Source organism: Chiloscyllium plagiosum, chromosome 16 (assembly GCF_004010195.1).
Source record: "Chiloscyllium plagiosum isolate BGI_BamShark_2017 chromosome 16, ASM401019v2, whole genome shotgun sequence".
Taxonomy (NCBI): Eukaryota; Metazoa; Chordata; class Chondrichthyes; order Orectolobiformes; family Hemiscylliidae; genus Chiloscyllium; species Chiloscyllium plagiosum.
The window spans coordinates 9,287,204-9,308,385 of NC_057725.1; the positions used below are offsets into that span (position 1 = coordinate 9,287,204).

The 21,182-nt window shown below is 43.1% G+C and overlaps 1 protein-coding gene across 1 annotated transcript in view; it reads left to right on the forward strand.

The window, feature by feature from the left end:
• Nucleotides 1–265: 265 nt before the first annotated feature.
• Nucleotides 266–21,182, forward strand: part of ano3 (anoctamin 3) — a 559,677-nt gene continuing 538,760 nt past the window's right edge. Inside the window, exon 1 of the mRNA XM_043705429.1 lies at nucleotides 266–831. Coding sequence (XP_043561364.1) covers nucleotides 690–831 — 142 coding nt within the window. The 5' untranslated portion in view covers nucleotides 266–689. The remainder of the gene's footprint in view (nucleotides 832–21,182) is intronic.

Here is a 21,182-nt window from a genome sequence, read left to right on the forward strand (position 1 = left end):
GCTTATGCCCGAAATGTCGATTCTCCTGCTCCTGGGATGCTGCCTGACCTGCTGTGCTTTTCCAGCACCACACTCTGGAGTCTCCTATGGAGCAATCTCTCTCAGTTTACATTTCACAGCATTTGGCCTGAATGAAAAACAGCAGCTTCATCGATTTCTGAGGCTTTGGGATTAAGTCGAAGCTTCATTAGCATTTTCCCAGTTGCTAACGATGTCTGATCGTCCACTTTCCTTTCTCATGCCTGGAAGCCTTGTGGTTGTGTTGTACGACCAGTTGCTGCGGGAGATTGTACTGGTGAGTGCCTGGCAAAGCGGAGTTTTCTGTAAAGTCTGAGCTGGTTGATTTCCGGGCGGTGTGGCTTGTCTCAGTGACAGGGACAGCTTGCCAGTCACACCCGGACAGCCTGAGATGGCACTTGGGGCACCAGCGGGTATGAAGTTGGTGCTTTGTTTTGTGTGCCGCGGTCACGCCCTGCTGTTATCAAACTCACCGCTGGATGGATCGGCTTGAGTGCATCTCTACTCTCCCTCTGCTCTGCGCTTATCTGCAAGTGACTGCCCTACACCCCACAACCAAGCTGACTTAACACCCCAACCCCGAGAGGGGAAGGGGTGGGGTGCAGGTGTGGAGGAGCCTGGTTCCAGGGGAGTGCAGCAAACTCCTCACTGCGCCTGGAAGTTTGCCTGGGATGGAGCATGAACTCAGCGAGTTCAGCAAGATCGATAACAGATCGATCTCCAAACCGGACGTCTCGGACGCCAGGCGAGGCGGTGTCTTCAGCGCAATCTTTGACGGTGAGATTCCGGCGCATTCCTCGTCGCTCCCCGTGGGTGAGTACAGTGGAGTCTAACGCTTATTGTCTCTGGGGTTGTTTTGTAGCTTTAAGCACACCCTCTCAGTGAACAGGCTGCTGAAACGTCTTGTTAGCCCTGAATCACAGTTCCAAGAGAGAAAGCTCGAAACATCCCACTGCTTTTCTTCCCCCTTCTATGTGCACTTTCTGGGCGGATAATGGAGAATTATCTTTTTTTAAAATTTATTTTGGAGTGGGTAGAAGTGGAGATTTATTGAGGCAGGTGGGAGAAGTTTGATTCTGAACTATTTACGGTCTTAACAGCAGTCACTTTTCTGAATAGAATTGTCTCTTACTGATGTGCAATCTTGCCTTCATTCCGTTCCAGATTGGGATGTGAGAAAAATCAAGATTTCTGTAATGTGTGCTTTTTTTTTCAATAAAACTAAAATTCTGAATTTAAACAAAAAAATCAGTGAATCTGGGGAGTTCCCAGAATCCCCACAGTGTGGGAAAAGGCCATTTGGCCCAACAAGTTTTTAGATAGGAATTAGATTACTTCCAGTGTAGAGACAGGCCCTTCGGCCCAACAAGTCCACACCGACCCTCTGAAGAGTAATCCACCCAGACCCATTTCCCTCTGACTAATGTACCTAACACTATGGGGAATTTAGCATGGCCAATTCACCTGAGCTGCACATCTTTGGACTGTGAGAGGAAACTGGAGCACCCGGAGGAAACCCACACAGACACGGGGAGAGTGTGCAAACCCCACACAGTCACTTGAGGCTGGAATTGAACCTGGGACCCTGGCGCTGTGAGGCAGCAGTGCTAGCCACTGTGCCGCCCTTATTTATTGGGTTAAAATACTGAATACACATATGAATTCATAATTGTTGGTTTTTAGACTATTGATACACATCGATATTATAAAGTGACATAATTTAGTTAAACAACTGAGATAAACATGTGCGTCTCACACTGCCTTTCTGTCCATCAGAGACTTTGGCAGATGGTGGCACTCGGAACTCTATCTTAGATTCCATGGCACCAATGTCATGAACTGGAAATGTGTTGCTGGAAAAGCGCAGCAGATCAGGCAGCATCTAGGGAATAGGAGAGTCGACGTTTCGGGCATAAGCCCTTCTTCAGGAATCCGAAACGTCGACTCTCCTATTCCCTAGATGCTGCCTGACCTGCTGCGCTTTTCCAGCAACACATTTCCAGCTCTGATCTCCAGCATCTGCAGACCTCACTTTCTCCTCACCAATCTCATGAACCCCAGCCGAATGATGCAAAGTTCAAGGTGTGGGGCAAAGTCCCTAACGTTAATACTATTCTGAGTCTACGTTTCCGTGCTGCATCCCCATTTCATAATAACTTCAGTACTTTTGTAGCCGTCAAAAATAGAACATAGACTAATACAGGGCAGAACAGGCCCTTCGGCCCTCAATGTTGGGCCAACCCGTGAACTATTCTCAGCTCATCTCCTACACTATCCCATCATCATCCATGTGCTTATCCCATGTGCAAACTCCACATAGATAGTTGCCCGAGGCAGGAATTGAACCAGGGTCTCTGGCGCTGTGAGGCAGCGCTAATCACTGTGCCACCCAGGGTTTACACCAAACCTCTGAAGAGTAACCCACCCAGACCCATTCCCCTACATTTACCCCTGACTAATGCCCCTAACCTATATATCCCTGAACACTACAGGCACTTTAGCATAGCCAATCCACCCTAACCTATACATCTTTGGATTGTGGGAGGAAACCAGAACAAACCCACACAGATACAGGGAGAACATGCAAACTTCACTCAGAGGCTGGAATCAAACCTAGGTCCTTGGCACTGTGAGGTAGCAGTACTAAGCACTGTGCCATCCTATCTCTGAAGTGCTGTGCCGACTGGGTGGTTAAGTGTATTCACCTTCACCTGACCAAGGAGCAGCGCTCCAAAAGCTTGTGATTTCAAATAAAACTGTTGGACTGTAATCTGGTATCACCCCAGTCCAACAGTGGCACCAAGTATATTCAAGGCTGAGATAGACAGGAAGGGAATCAAGGGTTATAGGGAAAAGTCAGGAGAGTGGAGTTATAGATGATCAGAATACCCATGCTCTCTTGATGGGCTGAATGGCCTACTTCTCCTCCTACGTCTTATGGTTTTATTTAGATTATATATACTGCCGATAATATCACCGTTGGAGTTACATACGTTACTGAAAGCAGTCAGCTCCTTGTGTCTCTGCAAAGTCCATCCCCTGGATTGAGATTTTCCATTTTATGGGAACAGTTACATAGTAGATGTCTTGCTGGGTTAGTCACCCTCAGGCCTGGATAAACATTCCCAAGAACGGAAGTTGGAATCCATGCCCTTCCTCTGGATATGTCTCTGCTGGGGCTATGTGGGAACTGGGAGTATAGGAGGTTGAGGGGTGACCTTACTGAGGTTTAGAAAATCATATGGGACATAAGGTGGGGAAGTTCAAAACTCTGGGTATATTTTAAAGGTGAGAGGAGAAAGTTTTAAAAAGGACATGAAGGGCAACATTTTTACACAAAGAGTGGTTCATGTGTGGAATGAACCAGAGAAAGCAGGTGCAAGTACAGTTACAATGTTTAAGACATTTGGATAAGTTCATGAATAAGCAAGTCTTGGAGAGATATGACTCAAACGCAGGCAGGTGGGCCTAGTTTAGTTTGGGAACATGTTCAGTGTGGACTGGTTGGACCGAAAGGTCTGTTTCTGTGCTCTGTGACTGGTAGCGAGTGCACCTCATACTTGCCACCCTCACAACCCTGGACCTCATGGCTGTGTTGGCAGGCGGGTACTGAAGTTGGCATCTTGCATTCCTCCCCAATTTCAGGAAAAACCATTACTGGCAATTGAGCTTATTAACAAATGCCCTGACAAAAAATGAAAGTGCTGGAGAAACTCAGCAGGCCTAGTAGCATCTGGGGAGGGAAAAACCAGAGTTAATGTTTCAAATCCAGTGACCCTTCTTCAGAATTGTTTCTGATGGAGGGTCACCGGACTCAAAATGTTTAACTCTGCTCTCTCTCTCTCTCCCCACAGGTGCTGCCAAACCTGCTGAGTTTCTCTTGCAGTCTCTGTTTTTGTTTCAGATCTGCAGCATCTGTGGTTCTTTGTTTTATTTTAGGATCTGATGCTATCATTACCATTCAGCGGTTGGTGTGGATATAGGTGAAGAAAGCTCAGGAAGTCATTTTTCAACAACATTGTAGATAAAGGTGAATGGAAGAAAAGTGTGTTTTGCCCATTTTCCAATGGGCATTAAAAGACATTTCTCCACCTTTGACCTTCAAATCCCATGCCTGCACCCCTCCCTCCAAATGTGGTAGGCTACCAGTCCCTTTCCACACTGATATTGGAGGTTTACCTTAATGTGGGTTCCTCAATCACTCTTCTCTGTGGCCCTCCTGACATTCCCACTACTGAGAACCAGTAGATCTTTAAAATTCATTCACAGAATGTGGGCATCACTGGCTGGGCCTGGATTTATTGCCCATCCCTAATTGCCCAGTTAAGAGTCAAGCACATTGCTGTGGTTCTGGAGTCACATGTAGATCTGGCCTGTCCTTAATGAACCAGATGGGTTTTTCCAATAATCATCAATGGATTCTTAGTCATCATTTATGAGACAGTTTCTGCTGCTGGCAAATTGGATTGGCTAGCAGTTCTTGGGAACAGAGCTATGTTTCCACCAAGGGGGTGTGAGTCTGACCCTCACCTACTTAAGGCCTCCCACACTGTGTTGTTGCCATGGGGCAGCCTTCACGAACATAAGGCCACTGTGGCAATGGTGTACTCTAGACAGAGCACACTAAGTCCCACTCTTCCCCCGCCAAGATCCAGCCCAGAATTCCAAACCATCTCACAGGGATTTAAATTCTGTTAATTAAATAATTGAAAAAAACAAGTCACCTATGCCAGTGACCATGAAATTATCCTGTTAGAATTCCTACTGTACAGAAAGAGGCCATTTAGCCCATCGAGTCTACACTGATCCTCCATAGAGCATCCCACCAAAACTCACCTCATCCCCATACTTCCACATTTCCCAAGGCTAACTCACCCTAGCCTACACATTCCTGGACACTATGGGCAATTTAGCATGGCCAATCCACCTAACCTGCACAGTTTTGAACTGTGGGAGGAAACTGGAGCACCCAGCGGAAACCCTCGTAGGCATGGGGAGAATGTGCAAACTTATTTTTAATTTCAAAAATATACTTTTTTCGTAAAATGTATTTTTCTATGTAAACGTAGTCACAAACACAATTTGGGTCTGTACATTACATATCAAGAAAACAAATATTGGAGTTTAACTCTATCCAAACAAACCAAAGACATCTCCAACTTGAACCAGACTATATTTACATGCAGAGTCGAGAGTGAAGTGCTGGAAAAGCACAGCAGGTTAGGCAGCATCCGAAGAGCAGGAGCTGCCTGACCTACTGTGCTTTTCCAGCACTACACTCTCGACTCTCATCTCCAGCATCTGCAGTCCTCACTTTCTCCTATATTTATATGCATTTGAGGCACCAAGAGGGTCCAATAACTGAACAGACCCCAATTTAACTTCACCAGAAGGGCCTCACCCCACTGCACCTTGGCACAAGCTCCACACGGACAGTTGCCCAAGACTGGCATTGAGCCTGGATCCCTGGCACTGTGAGGCAGCATTGCTAACCACAGAGTCACCCATGCCTGTTGTGTTAAAAACCACATTTTCAATAAATATTTCCTTTTTATCTCATTTACCTTTATTTTAGCTTCTATTTTAGTCAAACCATCATCATTTATTTTTTAAACCCAAAAATTCGAATGAAAAATGAAATTCGTTTAAATTCCTGGTTTGCTGTGCAGGCGAATACTTCAATATGATTGGCTGAATATCCTGTTTATTGCCAACACTGCTGATGCATGACAAAGCAACGCTCAATTTGATGTCAGATTTAATTGACACTGGAAAATAAATAAGCAGTGTCACAGTGATAGCTAGGTCTCAACAGGCAGTCAATTCTACAGGCACTTAATCCAGATCAAGTGAGGCAATGAACGTACTTTAAATTTGTAAGAAACTAACAACAAAACAAGATACCTGTCATTCAGAAACTAATCCCCTCTCGACAAGTGCACAAGCCCATTACAAGTTTGCTGTTTGAATCAAGTGCACTTTTCCTGGATACTCTACCTACTATGGAATAGTCAGAACACTGCTCAACTGAGACAGCAAAAGTGGACAGGCTAAATGGGAATCCAGAAGATTTACCAAAGGCTGCCATGAATTGGTCCATACTATTGTTCTATTAGCAATGTATATTATTTCCCTGAGAATCCCTTATCCTATTACGGGGACCTTTTTGTAAATGATTCATTTCAGAAGACAAGGTGTCACATCAAAGTCTTTTGTGGGAAAATGAGGTGTAACATATTGGTATGGATATAAGATTGTCTGGCGAACAGGAAGGAAAAAGTGGACATAAATGGGTAATTTTCTGGTTGGCAGGATATAATAGATGGTGTACCACAGTGCTCAATGCTGGGTCTTCAACTTCTTTCTGTGTCTATCAATGATTTGGATGAAGAAACAGAAGGTATGGTAACTAGGACGACTGTCTGTGTGGAGTTTGCTCATTTTCCTTGTGTCTGCGTGGGTTTCCTCCGGGTGCTCTAGTTTCCTCCCACAGTTCAAAAATGTGCAGGTTAGGTGAATTGTCCATGCTAAATTGCCCATAGTGTTAGGTGCATTAGTTAGAGGGAAATGGGTCTGGGTGGGTTACACTTCGGAGGGTCAGTGTGGACTGGTTGGGCCGAAGGGCCTGTTTCCACACTGTAGGGAATCTAATTTTGCTGAGGACACAAAGCTAGGTAAGAAAGTGTAAAAAGGACACAGGTGATTGCAAAACGATATTGGTGGGTTAAGTGAGTGGACGAATTTCTGGCAACTGATGTATAATGTGGAAAGAAGTGAAATTGAATAATTTGGCAGGAAGAATAAAAAAGCATATTATCTAAGTGGTTTGAGATTAGATTAGACTACGTTACAGTGTGGAAACAGGCCCTTCGGCCCAACAAGTCCACACCAACCCGCCGAAGCATAACCCACCCATCCGTTTACCCCTTACCTAACACTACGGGCAATTTAGCATGGCCAATTCACCTGACCTGCACATCTTTGGACTGTGGGAGGAAACCGGAGCACCCCGAGGAAACCCACACAGACACGGGGAGAACGTGCAAACTCCACACAGTCAGTCGCCTGAGGCGGGAATTGAACCCGGGTCTCTGGCGCTGTGAGGCAGCAGTGCTAACCACTGTGCCACCGTGCCACCCATAAGATTGCTGAGGTCTGAAATGCAAAAGAATCTGGGTGTCCTCATGCATGAGTGGCAAAAGGTCTATATACTGGTCCAGCAAGTAATGAGGAAATCTGTTAGTGTTATCGTTCATTGTGAAGGGATTTGAATGCAGAAGTCAGGAGGTTATGCTTCAGTTATATGGTGCCTTAGTGAGACTACATCTGAAGTAGCGTGTATGGTATTGGTCTCCTTATTTAAATAAGCATTTAACTGCACGGGTGGCAGTTCAGAGAAGGTACATTTGACTAATAGCTGGAGTGGGTGGGTTGTCTTATGAAGAAAGGTGGACAAGCAAGACTTGGATCCACTGGAATTTGGAAGAATGAGAGCAGACTTGTTTGAAAGATTCTGAAGGATTTTGATAAGGGCATGTGGAAATGATGTTTCCTCTTGTCAGAGAATATCGAGCTAAGGCTCAAAATAAAGGGTCAATAACGTAAAAAAACAGATGGGAGAAAGCTTTTTGTCACAGAAGGCCGTGTGTCTTTATGGAGCACTCTTCCTCAAATGCGGTGGAAACAGAGTGCTTGAGTGATTTCGAGCAGAGGCAAATAGATCCATGATAAGCCAGGGCTTGAAAGGTTATTGAGAAAGGTGGGAATATGGAGTCATCAGGTCAGTTTTGATTGTTTTGAAAAACAAAGTAGGCTCAGCGAACTGAGTGACCTACTCCTGCTTCTAGTTTGTATGTTCCTGCATTTGTATGTTCGTATGACCCCGCTGAGATTAACCTCAGTTCAGAGTCTTGTCTTCACTGGAGGAATAGGACATTTGGACATACATTAAACCTATTTGATTTCATTTGAAGTGTTTCTCCTCAACAGCCACACTCTCAACATTAGTGTTTTTAACTATTGAGATCTGCGGTCTCTGGTACTTCAGATTTTGTCAATGCAATCCCAATTGGAGGAAGTGTTGTATAATGGTTGTGCTGAGCTGGGACCGAGCTTGCTACTTTTTGTTTCAAAGCAGAAGCTGTAATATAAATGCACCTGTCAATTAATCTCACATTTGTGAGAAGAATCTCCACCTGTTTACTTCCACAGGCAGATGGAAACTATTGATAAAAATTAGCTGTTAGTTTTCAGTTTCATCCCCATCAAGCCATATGCTTTCCTTCAGCATTCAGTAAAACATGGCACGTGGAAATGGTAGCAACTCAATAACGTAACTTTGAGATACCAGTCAGTGTTTACATAAACAAACAAAGAGAATACTGGAGAAACTCAGCAGGTCTAGCTGCATCTGCGCAGAGAGAAGCAGAGTTAACCTTTTGAGTCAGTAATGACTCTTCTTCAGAAATGGGAGTTCTTTCAGATGCAGCCAGACTTGCTGAATTTCTCCAGCACTTCCTGTGTTTTCGATTTCCAGTATGTACAATATTTTGTTTGATTTGGGTTTTCACACGAATATTGGAGGCGATGTTGAATTCCACTTACCACGGAAGGTGTAGGCCTCTGCTGACTCGAGGTATTCAGGAGGAGCTCCTACTCATTAAGCTGAAGTGCAAAGTAGATTATAGTAGTGACTATAAGCGCATTTTCATTGTTTTTGAAAGATGTAAGGGAATTCAAGTTGCTACAAGACAACAGATGTGTTCCTTCCTTTCTTTCTCTTACCTTTAATACTTACATTTCATTCTTTTTGTTAATTCTTTTCATCTTTCAATCGTGAATGACTTTCTGCAGAGCTGGTTTACTGACTTGCCACCCGCGAGGTTTTTGAGATATTGGGAGATCATCAGTTTTGCATGTCCGTGCCAGCTCATTCACACATTGATCTCTCTCCTGTTTCTTTAAATAATACACAGTGCTATTTGCAACAAGTAAAACATGCCATAGTTCAGTAACTCTGTCTGTGGAAAGACTAATCTCTTACACTTGCTCTTAGTTCCGGGCATTAAATAATTTGATTCTCTCACGGTGGAGTTAGTTGCTAGACTAGCAGAAAACAAACAGAATGCAATGGTCATGTAATTGTATTACAAAAAAAAAATAAACAGTAGAAAATACAAGGAGGAAAACTGGATATATGTCTTGACTATTGAAAATTTGCAATGGTTGTGTTGGTTTCCATAGTTTTACAAAGTTCAAGGAATCCTCTCGTGTTATGTTGAAATCCAAGGTTCTCATGTGCCTTATAGCAACATACATGCTGTTTCGAAAATATCAGCGCAAGTTGTGAAATATTTAAACAGAAATGGTTGACTGTCAAGGTCCCAATGTTTTGTGTCATGAGGTAACTAGAAGATGACTGGAGTAGGCTTGCTTTGTCAAAATTACAGAAAATTCACAGGCCGTTGTCAGGATCTGAACTTCTCAACTGTGTCTGCACATCTAGAAGACGCAGTATAACATCAAATCAAAATTCTGATCAGCGGTGTTCCAGCCCAGTCCTCTGCCAAGTTGCAATATTGCTACATCTGTGATGGAAGGTGCATAATGGAGACATTTGGTACATGTCAATAGGGGTCATCAACAGCACTCATCTGGAAAAGAGAACCTAAAAATGTTCAAAAACGTTGAAGGGAAAATTGCTGAAATATGTTTTCTTCTTTGCCAGATCAAAATTAGAGTAGCTAATTCCCTATTATGTGAAAAAACAATGCATTTTTTAATGCATGGTCGTAGAACAGAGTCTCATTTTGCACACACCGTGATGTTCCCAAGTATCAGCTGCTTTGTTCTTCTTGGTTTTAGAGAATTGTAAGCTTGGGATATGCTGCCAAAGAAACTTTGGTGTGTTACTACAGCGCATCTTGCAGATAGTGCACATTGCAGGGATGAATGTATTTTGGGCAGATAAACTGAGCCTTCATCTCACCATGGGGTCAGTTTGTTGCCATCATTCTCTTTAAGTGTGTGATCTCCAGAACCTGCTGGGTCTAGTATGGTGGAACAAAGCCACTAACTAGTCTAAGAAGATGCTCTTGTCTTGAACAAGAAGTAGTTTATTGCAAAGTTAAAAATCACACAACACCAGGTCATAGTCCAACAGGTTTACAGTCCAACAGGTTCATCCCTACATTAAACTTTATTTGGAATCACGAGCTTTAGAAGCGCTGCTTTTGCTAACTGCCAGCTGAAATTGGAGAGAATCTCCAATTAGTTTATTGCATTTTATCAATAGTTACATTGATGTGACTGACAGATGCAGAGATGAAAAGGAGAACTTGAATGTTGGGTCTTAATCCTTGAAGAACCTAAGCTGTCCAGCCACAGAATTAAGCAACATCACCATCTTGGGTGGAGCTTGTGGCAGCCTTCAGTATTAACCCTTTCAGACCAGTACACAACATGGAAGGCAATGATTGTTTAGGCTTGGAGATAAAATTATGAGTAAGCAGATGATTTAAATGTCATTAGGAGTGAGCTTTATAAGTCAGAAAGCAATTCTCTTCTGACAAATAATGTTATTTCCAGACAAAGGAAATGTTATTGGAATTGATTCCCTGAAACTGTGCGGCTCTTGTTTGTGTCCTGGTGCACATCTGGAACAGTTTTACGAATGTTTGAAAAGAAATGGGGGGAGTTTGCTGACATATGTGAATGTTCAAACCAATGTAAAGTTTGAGATCCCAACTGTCCTACATCGACAGAAGTGGCCCCGAAATTATGTAATGTACAGTCAGCAGATCCCAGTTGTGCATTGCTTGTGACAAAAGAAGAGTTCTGTGCCTCTGTGTCTGTACATTCAGAGTTTCAGTCAGCGGTTAGCTAAGTAGCCATTTGAGGAAAGCTTTCAGTGTGGGATTTATCCCTACATTAAACTTTATTGAGAAGTAAATATTAACAGTTGGACTATTTGGGAGTTTTTTAAACTTGGCTTTGTGCTGAGATGAGAATTACATTATGACCAGTATGTGGTAATCTCCAAGGGTCATCTTAGACCATTTGGCCTAGTTTGATGAAGAAGCCAGATTGTCAGCCTGATTTCTGAGGTGAACGTCTGCATTCATATTTGACATTGCTTTGTGTTGAGCTGAGAGTAACTGTTCACCAGAGCACTTAGTAAATTGCCACTGCAGGTCATAATGGCTAAAGAGATCAGTCAATGCCATCAATCTTTATTTTCAAAGAGCAGAAGATGAAATGGTGCATGATGTTATTCATTTTTTATAAATTAATAAATTAAAGGTGAGAACTTTGGTTGGCTCAAACCAGGCAAGATTCTATCTGGGAAGTAACCAGGGTTAAAGAGCAGGAGACCTCTCCCCACTGTCATTGACATTATTAAAAGAGACAAATATAAAATAAAGAACTGTGGATGCTGGAAATATCAATCAGAAACAAAAATTGCTGGGGAAATTCAGCAGGTCTAGCAGCAACTGTGAAATTCTGAAGAAGGGTCACTGGATTTGAAAGGCTAACTCTGTTTTTCTCTGTTCACAGATGCTGCCAGACCAGCTGAGTTTTTCCAGAAATTTTTGTTTCTGATTAAAAGAGAATATCTAACCATTATCATATTTCTGTTTGTGAGAAATGACTGTACATGTTTTGTTGTACATTTCCTCCTCTACAAAAGGTATGACATTTTAGAATATATTGCACAGTCTGTCAAGTGTTATGTGACATCCTCAGGTCATGGCAGTTGGCATAGAGATGCGGGTTCATTCTTTCTTTGAGACTGGACTGGTATGCGTAGAATGGTTGCACTGGTTAGTATTTAATGCTTACTGGGCAGGGCATGGCAAAGATGCTTTAAAATTGGTTGTCATGGCAGTGACACCATACCCATCTGCCAATTTGCCCCCATTCACCCCAGTTGCAACTTTTGCAAGTGGCAGGGGAGGCACTGGGCACCCCACTGGGCTAGATGAGGCCCTGATGGAGCCAATTTTTGTCACTTAAGGCCCTCCTCACAGCGGGCCAAGCAAGTGGAATGTGTCAAGCCCACCATGTGAGACCTGGCAGCTAGATGGGATGGGGATAGTGGGAGTGGGCGTGGTTAAGGAAGAGAGCTCAATTGAATTTGACTGGCAGTTCATATGAGACAGGACTACCTCTTGGTTCGGACTGTGGACTCACCTCATGTCAATTAAAGGACGGACTGACATCAAATCACTGCAGAGTGGGCTGGCCAACCTGGGAGGTTCATAATTGAAGGGGAGAGGGAACATCGATAATGAGGAATGTCTTCAGCCAGAGGGTGGTGAATCTGTGGAACTCATTGCTTCCAAAGCCTCCTGTGGCAATGTCATTGAATGCACTTAAAGACAGAGATAGACATATTGCTGATTAACAAGTTAAGGGGAGAAGGCAGGACAGAAAAGTTGGAGTACATTTTATATGGTCTTATAGTTCACACTCACATTCACTGCAGTTTAATTCAGTTAAACACAGAAATGTCCTTGGCAACGTAAGGCTGGTTGACTGTTTTGACAGAGTAGGGACAGTGAGTTTGATTAAAACCGTCATTACAGGCAGTCAGATCTTTGGAAGTTGAGGCTGATGAGAGACAAAAAGCTTGGTCGAAGAGCATAATCTGCAGGAAAGTGGTTCTACAGTACTTTTGCAAGGGCCATTCACAATGCCCTAGCCAGCAGCATGCACATCATGTGAATGACTATAAAAGAGAAAGTGCTGAGAGATTATTCTATTAAGCAAGCGTGCCTTCGAAGAGGAAGTAATTTGTGTGTAAAAAGAAAAAGATGGCTGATGCTAGAAATACTCAGCAGATACTCTGACAAGACAGAAACAGAGGTAAATCTCTGACAAAAGTGGTCATAAGTTTAGAAGGTGCTGTCGAAGGAGTTTTGGTGAATTCCTGCAATGCATTCTGTAAGTGGTACACACTGCGGTTACAGAACAGTACAAGAGACTGAATGTTTGTGGATTTGGTGCCAGTCAAGTCGGTTGCTTTGTCCTTTGTTGGAGCTGAACTCCTCCAGGCAAATAGGGAGCATTCAGTCATTCTTCTGGCTTGTGCCTTGTAGACAGGCTTTGTGGAGTCAGGAGATGTTTTACTTGCTACAGTATTCATAGCCTTGAACCTGATCTTGTAGGTACAAAACTTACATGATTGGTCCAATTCAGTTTCTAATCACTAGAACCTCCAGGATGTTGATCGTGGGGGATTCAGTGATACTAAACATATTGAAGTCAAGAAGTTAAATTTCCGCTTGTTGGAAATAGTTAAAAATCACACAACACTAGGTTATAGTCCAACAGGTTTATTTGGAAGCACTAGCTTTCAGAGTGCTGCTCCTTTGTCAGGTAGCTACCACCTGGGGTTGTCCACCCCAGACCAACACTGGCACCTCCACATCATTGTTGGAGATAGTCTTTGCCTGGAACTTGTGAATCCCAAATGTTGCTTGCCCAGCCAAACTGGGATATTGCCCACATCTTACGGAGTTTGACCATGGACTGCTTCAGTATCTGAGGAGTCTTGAAGGGTGCTGAACTTTTGCAATTATCAGCGAGTTTCCCTGCTTCTGACCTTATGATGGAGGGCAGGTCATTGATGAAGCAGCTGAAGATGATTGGGCCTGGGGTACCCTCCTGAAGAACTCCTGCAGAGATGTTCTGAGCAGAGACGGCTGACATTTAACTACCATAACCATCTTCCTTTGCACCAGGTATGATTCCAAACAGCTTTCCCAAATGCCCAATGACTCCTGTTTTGCTAGAGGTCCTTGATGCCACACCTGGTCAAACATAGCCTTGACATCAAGGGCAGTCAATCTCACCTCACCTCTGGAATTCAGCTCTTTTCAACTGAGTTCAAGAACTGAATGGCCCTGGCGGAACCTAAACTGAACATCAATGAGTCGATGTCTACAAAGACATGAATATCCTGTTCAGATTGCAACAATTATATGCCAGTACAGTTCACCACAAACAAAATCAGATTGTATTGCAACCAAAAGGGTACAACAAGAACATTAAACTGAGTCTTTAGTATGATTGCAAGATGACTTAGAAGAATCACTGTTTTGCTTCAAACAGATGACACAAATCACTTGTGATATAATCAAAACCTGTTTACTGAGACTCGCTCATAGTGAGATTGAAATGATATTTTTTACCAGGCTCTTCCAATTAAGCATCCTCAGTACTTTAAGTGCATATGGACTAAATTAGACAGAATGTCCCTTAAAATGAAATACATTAACCAATGACTGAAATGGAATTTGAAACTAGGTTCCTGAGGATAATTCCAGTGCAAATTACAAGCAAATAATGTTGTGGTTGCCTGTGGTTTCAAAGAGATTCTTATTGATGCTGAGTATTTCCTATCCTGAGGGAACATACTGAACATGAGAAATGTGTGGAGATGTACACTCTTGCATTGTTTTGAATGTGTTTTGATGAATTAGTTGCTGCCAAAATAACTACTTTATTTATTAAAAAAAAACTCATGCCATCTGTCATTTAAGTGCAATGGAGTTTTGATGTCAGTTCCTTGTACAAGAATCAATCCCATGCACAAATGGATGAAGGTAATCTTGTTGTGTGGCATCAAACATCTTGACCGACAGCAATTTGCATTTATATTGTGGCTCCAATTCAATGAAATGGCCTAAGGTGTTTTGTGTCTGAGTGATCCATCAGACTTTGACACTGCATCAGGTAAACTGATATTATAGGAAAAGGAGTAGGCTATTCAGCCTCTCGTGTTTGGTCCACCATTCAATGAGATCATGGCTGATTTGTGGCCTAATTTCATATGTGTGCCATTCCATGTATCCCTTGATATCTTTGCTTTACAAAAAAATTACCTATCTCAGATTCAGCCGAGCAACTGATTTAGCATCCACTGCCATTTGTGGAAGTGCGCTTCATTTCTCTACCAACCTTTCTGTGGAGAAATGCTTCATAACATTGTTCCTGAATGGTCTGGCCATAATTTTTAGATGACCCCCTCTGTTCTTTGAATCTCTGACCAGTGGAAATAGTTTATTGTTATTGAAGACTGAAGGATGTTAGAGAGTGAGGGATATTAAGGGACTTGGAAATAGGGAATGTGGATGGGGTGATAAAAGGGAGGCAAGATGATGTAAGAATTTGAAAATGAGAACGTAAGTTTTTCAAATTGAAGTGCTGGTGGGCCAAGGATCAATGTAGGTCAGTGGGCGCAGGGTTGATGGCTGAAAAGGAATTATTGCATGTGAGGATAATGATGGTGGATTATTGCATGAAGTTAAGTTTACAAAGATTGAAGTACTTACATTATGATCACCTCCCAATGTAAATGTAAACTGCTTGTCTGGTGGGCTGAAATCAAATATACGTTCAGGGAGATAGTGGCCAAATTGTATGTCACTGGACTAGCAATCCAGAACACCAGGCTAAAGTTCTAGGGACATTGGTTTGAATCCCATCATGAAATCTGTAATCAATAAAATTCACAACAAAGAGCTGACTGAATAGTGATGATGTAATTGCTGTGACTGTAACTGGGTCAGCCAGGTGGATCTTCATAGAATAAGAGTTCCCTGATTAGGGCCATTAACCTGGTCTGATCAGGGGGTCCTGGCTGACAGATATAAACAGCAGTGTCAGAGGTTCTGCTCACTCTGAGAGCTGACTCTGAGGGAGCTGGATCAGTGTCAAGGACTCTCCATGTATAAATAAAGAGGGACTTGGTGATGGGATACCGGCTTCTGTAGAATTATTTCACTGGCGATGACAGAAAAACACGCTCCTGAAGAAATTCATTCACAACAGTTATCATTGAGTTGGGTTAAGCATTTCTGGCATCATGCTCTTATTTGGGAAGTTTGACTTGTTCAATCCTGCCATTGAAGACTGGGGCCAGTATGTGGTAAGAATGCATTATTTTTTTCTGGGCAACTAACATTGTGGCAGATGAAAAGCAACAAGTAATTCTCTGGACAGCTTGTGGACTCATAGCTTTTTCAGTTATTAGGAGCCTAAACTTTCCCTGGTTTGGAACAGTTACATGTTTAGCAACATCCAAATCACAACCAATCAAAATAAGTATCTGGTTAAATGGTCATCTGGTTCTAATGGAGGTCAATACTGGCACGGCTGTCTCAGTGATCGCAAACCAGTTGTTAACAAGAGTGACTATGCACTCCAACCTTTAAGTTTGTATAAGATCTCAGCTAGACTAAGAATCTGTACTGGGGATGTTTACAGATTAAGGGTACAACCTGGTCTCTTGTGAGAAGCAGCTGGTTCAGTCATCACTGATTGCAGTAAAAGGCTTGGGCCCAAGCCTGACAGAGTGAAATTTGTTGAGAAAGATTCACCTTGATCAGCTGAACGTTTTTCGATTATAAAATGACTGCCAGATTAAAGTCCAAATTAAATACCTGGAGATTTTTCAGGGATGTCTAGGGGCTAGAGTTGAGAGTGTGGTGCTGGAAAAGCACAGCAGGTCAGGCATCCGAGGTGCAGGAGAATCGACATATCGGACATACGCCCTTCATTAGGAATCCTTTATGCTCGAAACGTCGATTCTCGTGCTCCTCGGATGCTGCCTGACCTACTCTGCTTTTCCAGCACCACGCTCTCGACTGTGATCTCCAGCATCTGCAGTCCTCACTTTCTCCTCGGTCTGGGGACTTTTAAAGGTTGATAGTTCCGAGGGACTATGTTGACCAGGAAGCAATTCCACGATTCTGCAAGGCCCTTCCAGTGCCATTTTTCTTACAAGTAAAAGTTGGGGCTGAAATCAGAAGGCTGGAAAGTGAAGGAATCACCAAACCAATCCAGTTTGCAGAGTGGGCAGCACTGGTCATACTGATCATGAAGCCCGATGGGTTGGTTCACCTCTGTGGGGATTTTATACAAACGCTAAACTACCTTTCCCAGCTGGATAAATACCCAATCACTGACACAGCAGACTTATACACAACACTGACAGGGACGTCGTTCTTCATGAAGCTGGACATGACCCAAGCATGATTGCAATTGGGGTAAAATGAGGATTCCCCGAAGTATGTTGCGACCAATACTCATATGGGTTTGTACCAATACCTTTTGAACACAGAAGGATCCGATCCTGGCAAAACTGAAACTGTTGGTGGTGATGAGGGAAACCAAAGAGTCATCATAACCTGAATTGAAACCTTTTTTGGACCTGGAGAGACTAGATCATTGTAGAGGATGACTATTATTATTGGGAGCAGGAGTGATTGCCCTCAGCAAAGGTCACTGCGACATACTGGCTGAACTCCACCAGGGTCACCCAGGGGTTCCCAAAATGAAGATGTTGGCCAGAAGTTATGTCTCATGGCCAGGATTGGATGTAGACATAACCACATTGGTGAGGCCGCGCCCAGAGTGCCAACAAGGTCAAAAATTATCACCAGCAGCTCCCCCACAACCATGGGATTGGCCGGGTAAACCCTAGACTTGGTTACACGTAAACTATGCAGGTTCTTTCATGAGCTCAATGTTCTCAGTCATTGTGGATGCCCCCTCAAAATGTCTGGACATGTATAGGGGAGAAAGTGAGGACTGCAGATGCTGGAGATCAGAGTCGACAGTGTGGTGCTGGAAAAGCACAGCTAGTCAGGCAGCACCCGAGGAGCAGGAGAGTCAATGTTTCTGGAATAAGCCCTTCATCAGGAATGAATGAGTTCCTAATGAAGGGTTTATGCCCGAAATTTCAATTCTCCTGCTTCTTGGATGCTGCCTGACTGGCTGTGCTTTTCCAGCACCACACCTTGAACATGTAAAGAGTTCATTTGTCAAACACAGGGACGATGATAGAAAAACTGTGAGTGTCTTTTGCAATAGACGGATTCCTGAAAGTGTTGGTCTTAGATTGTGTATCTGTAACACTGTTTCACAACATCCAAATCAGAACCAATCAAGATAAATATCTGGTTAAATGGCCATCTGGTTCTATACTGGCATGGCCATCTCCGTAATCACAAAAGACGGATGATATTCAGCAAATAAGGATACCTTCTTACCATCCATCATCCAATGGTCTGGCTGAAAGAACTGTCCAAACTTTGAAGGCAGGTTCGAAAAAACAGCCTGTCATTGGTGGCCTCTCGCGGACAAGGATGACCCTCTTCCAATCTCAGGGCAAGTCTGTCAGTGGCTGTACAGACCAAAGGGGCTACCACAGGCTCTGTTATGACAATAGACAATAGGTGCAGGAATAGGCCATTCAGCCCTTCGAGCCTGCACCGCCATTCAACATGATCATGGCTGATCATTCCTAATCAGTATCCTGTTCCTGCCTTATCTCCATAACCCTTGATTCCACTATCTTTGAGAGCTCTATCCAACACTTTCTTAAATGAATCCAGAGACTGGGCCTCCACTGCCCTCTGGGGCAGAACATTCCACACAGCCACCACTCTCTGGGCGAAGAAGTCTCTCCTGAGCTCTGTCCTAAATGGTCTACCCCATATTTTTAAGCTGTGTCCTCTGGTTCAGCACTCACCCATCAGCGGAAACATGTTTCCTGCCTCCAGAGTGTCCAATCCTTTAATAATCAGATCCCTTCTCAGCCTTCTAAACTCAAGGGTATACAAGCCCAGTCGCTTCAGTCTTTCAGTGTAAGGTAATCCTGCCATTCCATACATTCCTGATGAAGGGCTTATGCCCAAAATGTCGATACTCCTGCTCCTCTGATGCTGACTAACCTGCTGTGCTTTTACAGCAATACACTCTTGACTCTGAGCTCCATCAACTGCATTCCTCACTTTCTCCTCTCTGTTATACTTAGGGAGGTGGTGGTTGTGGGAAGGGTTGGTGGGGCATTGGTGTATCAACGCATCCTTTCGCTGTTTTTGCCAGGCTTATGTGTTTTCCCAGCCAGCAATGCCCATAACCTCTGAATGAATTGAAATAAAAACTATTAAGGAAACAAAGATTAAATAATGGTGGAAACCAGACTGTGTGAGCTGAAGAAACAATGCCTCCTGTCACATCCTGCCATTTTGTCCACAATGTTTTTACAGAAAAGGTTTGGATAAATATCCCGTATAATGTGAATTTACACAAGCATTGTGAAAGTAACCAATATGAAAGATGGTTTCAAATAAGGTTGTTTACCCCAGAAATGTAAACAAGCTTCCAGTTTGTCTTCATAAATATCTCTTACTCATTACTTGTGGAAGTAGAAAATTCTGCCCCTTCCAGACAAAAGAGGAACAAGATCTTTTATAAGTTGACATTGCACAGAATGTATTGGCTGCACCAACATTTATTGCCCACCTCTAATTTCCCTTGAGAAGGTTGTGACTGTGCCCTTTCTGAAACACTCCCAGGTGTGTAGGAACATACACTGTTAGGAAGGGATTTCCAGGATTTTGACCCAGCAATTGTCAAGAAACAGTGATATATCTCCAAGACAGGATGGTGTACCATGACACAATCACCAGTAAACACACACACTCTGGCTTTATTTTGGAATGAAGGTCATTGAGGAAGTAGCTGGGGCCAGGATATGACTCTGAGGAACTCCTATAGACCTGCCCAGGGACTGAGATGATTCACATGCAACCACCAAAACCATCTTCCTTTGTGCTTGTTAAAACTCCATTCAAGAGGAGAGTTTGCCCCTCAATTCCCATTAATTCCAGTTTCACTGGGGCTCCTCCTCCATGCCATACTTGGTCAAATGCAGCCTGTTAAGGGCAATCACTTTCACCTCAACTCTTGAGTTCAGCTGTTTTGTAAAGTTTGGAACAAGTATGTCATAAGATCAGGAAAAGTTAAAAAAAATCACACAACATCGGGTTATAGCCCAACAGGTTAATTTGGAAGTACGAGCTTTTGGAGTGCTGCTCCTTCATCAGGTAGCTATGGAGCAGGATCATGCAACGCAGAATTTATAGCAAAAGATCTCAGTGTCATGCAACTGAAAGAATACATTGAACAAACCTAGATTGCTGTTAAGTCTTTCATCTTTTAGAATGGGTTGCAGGTTACCTTTAAGGTAAACATTAACGTTGACCTTAAAAAAAATTAGCCCTTTACACCATACCCATTCATGTACTTGGGGAGAAGCTGATTGAAAGCCTTAAAATACAACATCAGACTAATTAAAATTTCTAAAACATTTGTCATGTTGTTAAGACAATGTTAGGCGGTGTGAAGAATTCCCCTCTTTGTCCTATTGCTCAATTGTTTAATCACAAAGGTTGAATTTTAACAGTTTGCTATATTGTCTGCCTGGTATATATTTAACAATGTGTAGCTCATTGTATTAAAATAAGCCAACCAAATTCCTTGAATTAAGTAAGAGTTAGATTTATTGCTAAAACTCACAAAAGTAAAGATAGAGTAAAATATCTCCCAATGCCTGAAACAAACGCAAGCAGACAATAAAAAAACAGTTACAAGTAGCAGAGGATGAGGATAGATTGATCAAAGAATCCTGAAGGCCTGGGGGCAGGTTCATACCAATCCTCTGAAAAGCATCAACAAACACACTAACCCACATAGCCTGCACATCCCTGGACATTATGGATAATTTAGCATGGCCAATCCACCTAACGTGCGCATCTTTGGATTGTGGGAGGAAACCAGAGCACCCGGAGGAAGCCCACACAGACACGGGGAGAACGTGCAAACTCCACATGGATGGTTGCCCGATGGCTAGAATTGAATTTGGATCCCTGGTTCTGTGAGGCAGAATTGTTAATCACTGACCCACCATGCTACCCCAGTCCACGTTAAAATTCTTAGTTTAAAGAAATCTTCCATCAGATGCTCCTTCAACAATCTGTGGTGCCATTTTATAGATCCAGCTGTTTCATTTTGGTTGGTTTCCTGGAGATGGTGTGGATTAGGTTTAGGTGCTACAGCCTACAGCCCAGAGGAATTTGTATTGCAAAGGAAGAAACTATGGTCTCATTCAATGTAACGGCACTGTTCACCTCTATCAACAAAACTCTAGCCAGAGAAACAATAGCCAACCTGCTGGACATACAGAACAGACAATAAGACAGGGAACTGATCAACAAAGACTGCATACTCAGACTACTGGACCTGTGCCTCACAACACACTTCACATTCAACAACCAAATATATGAACAAATCAACGGCACACCCATGGG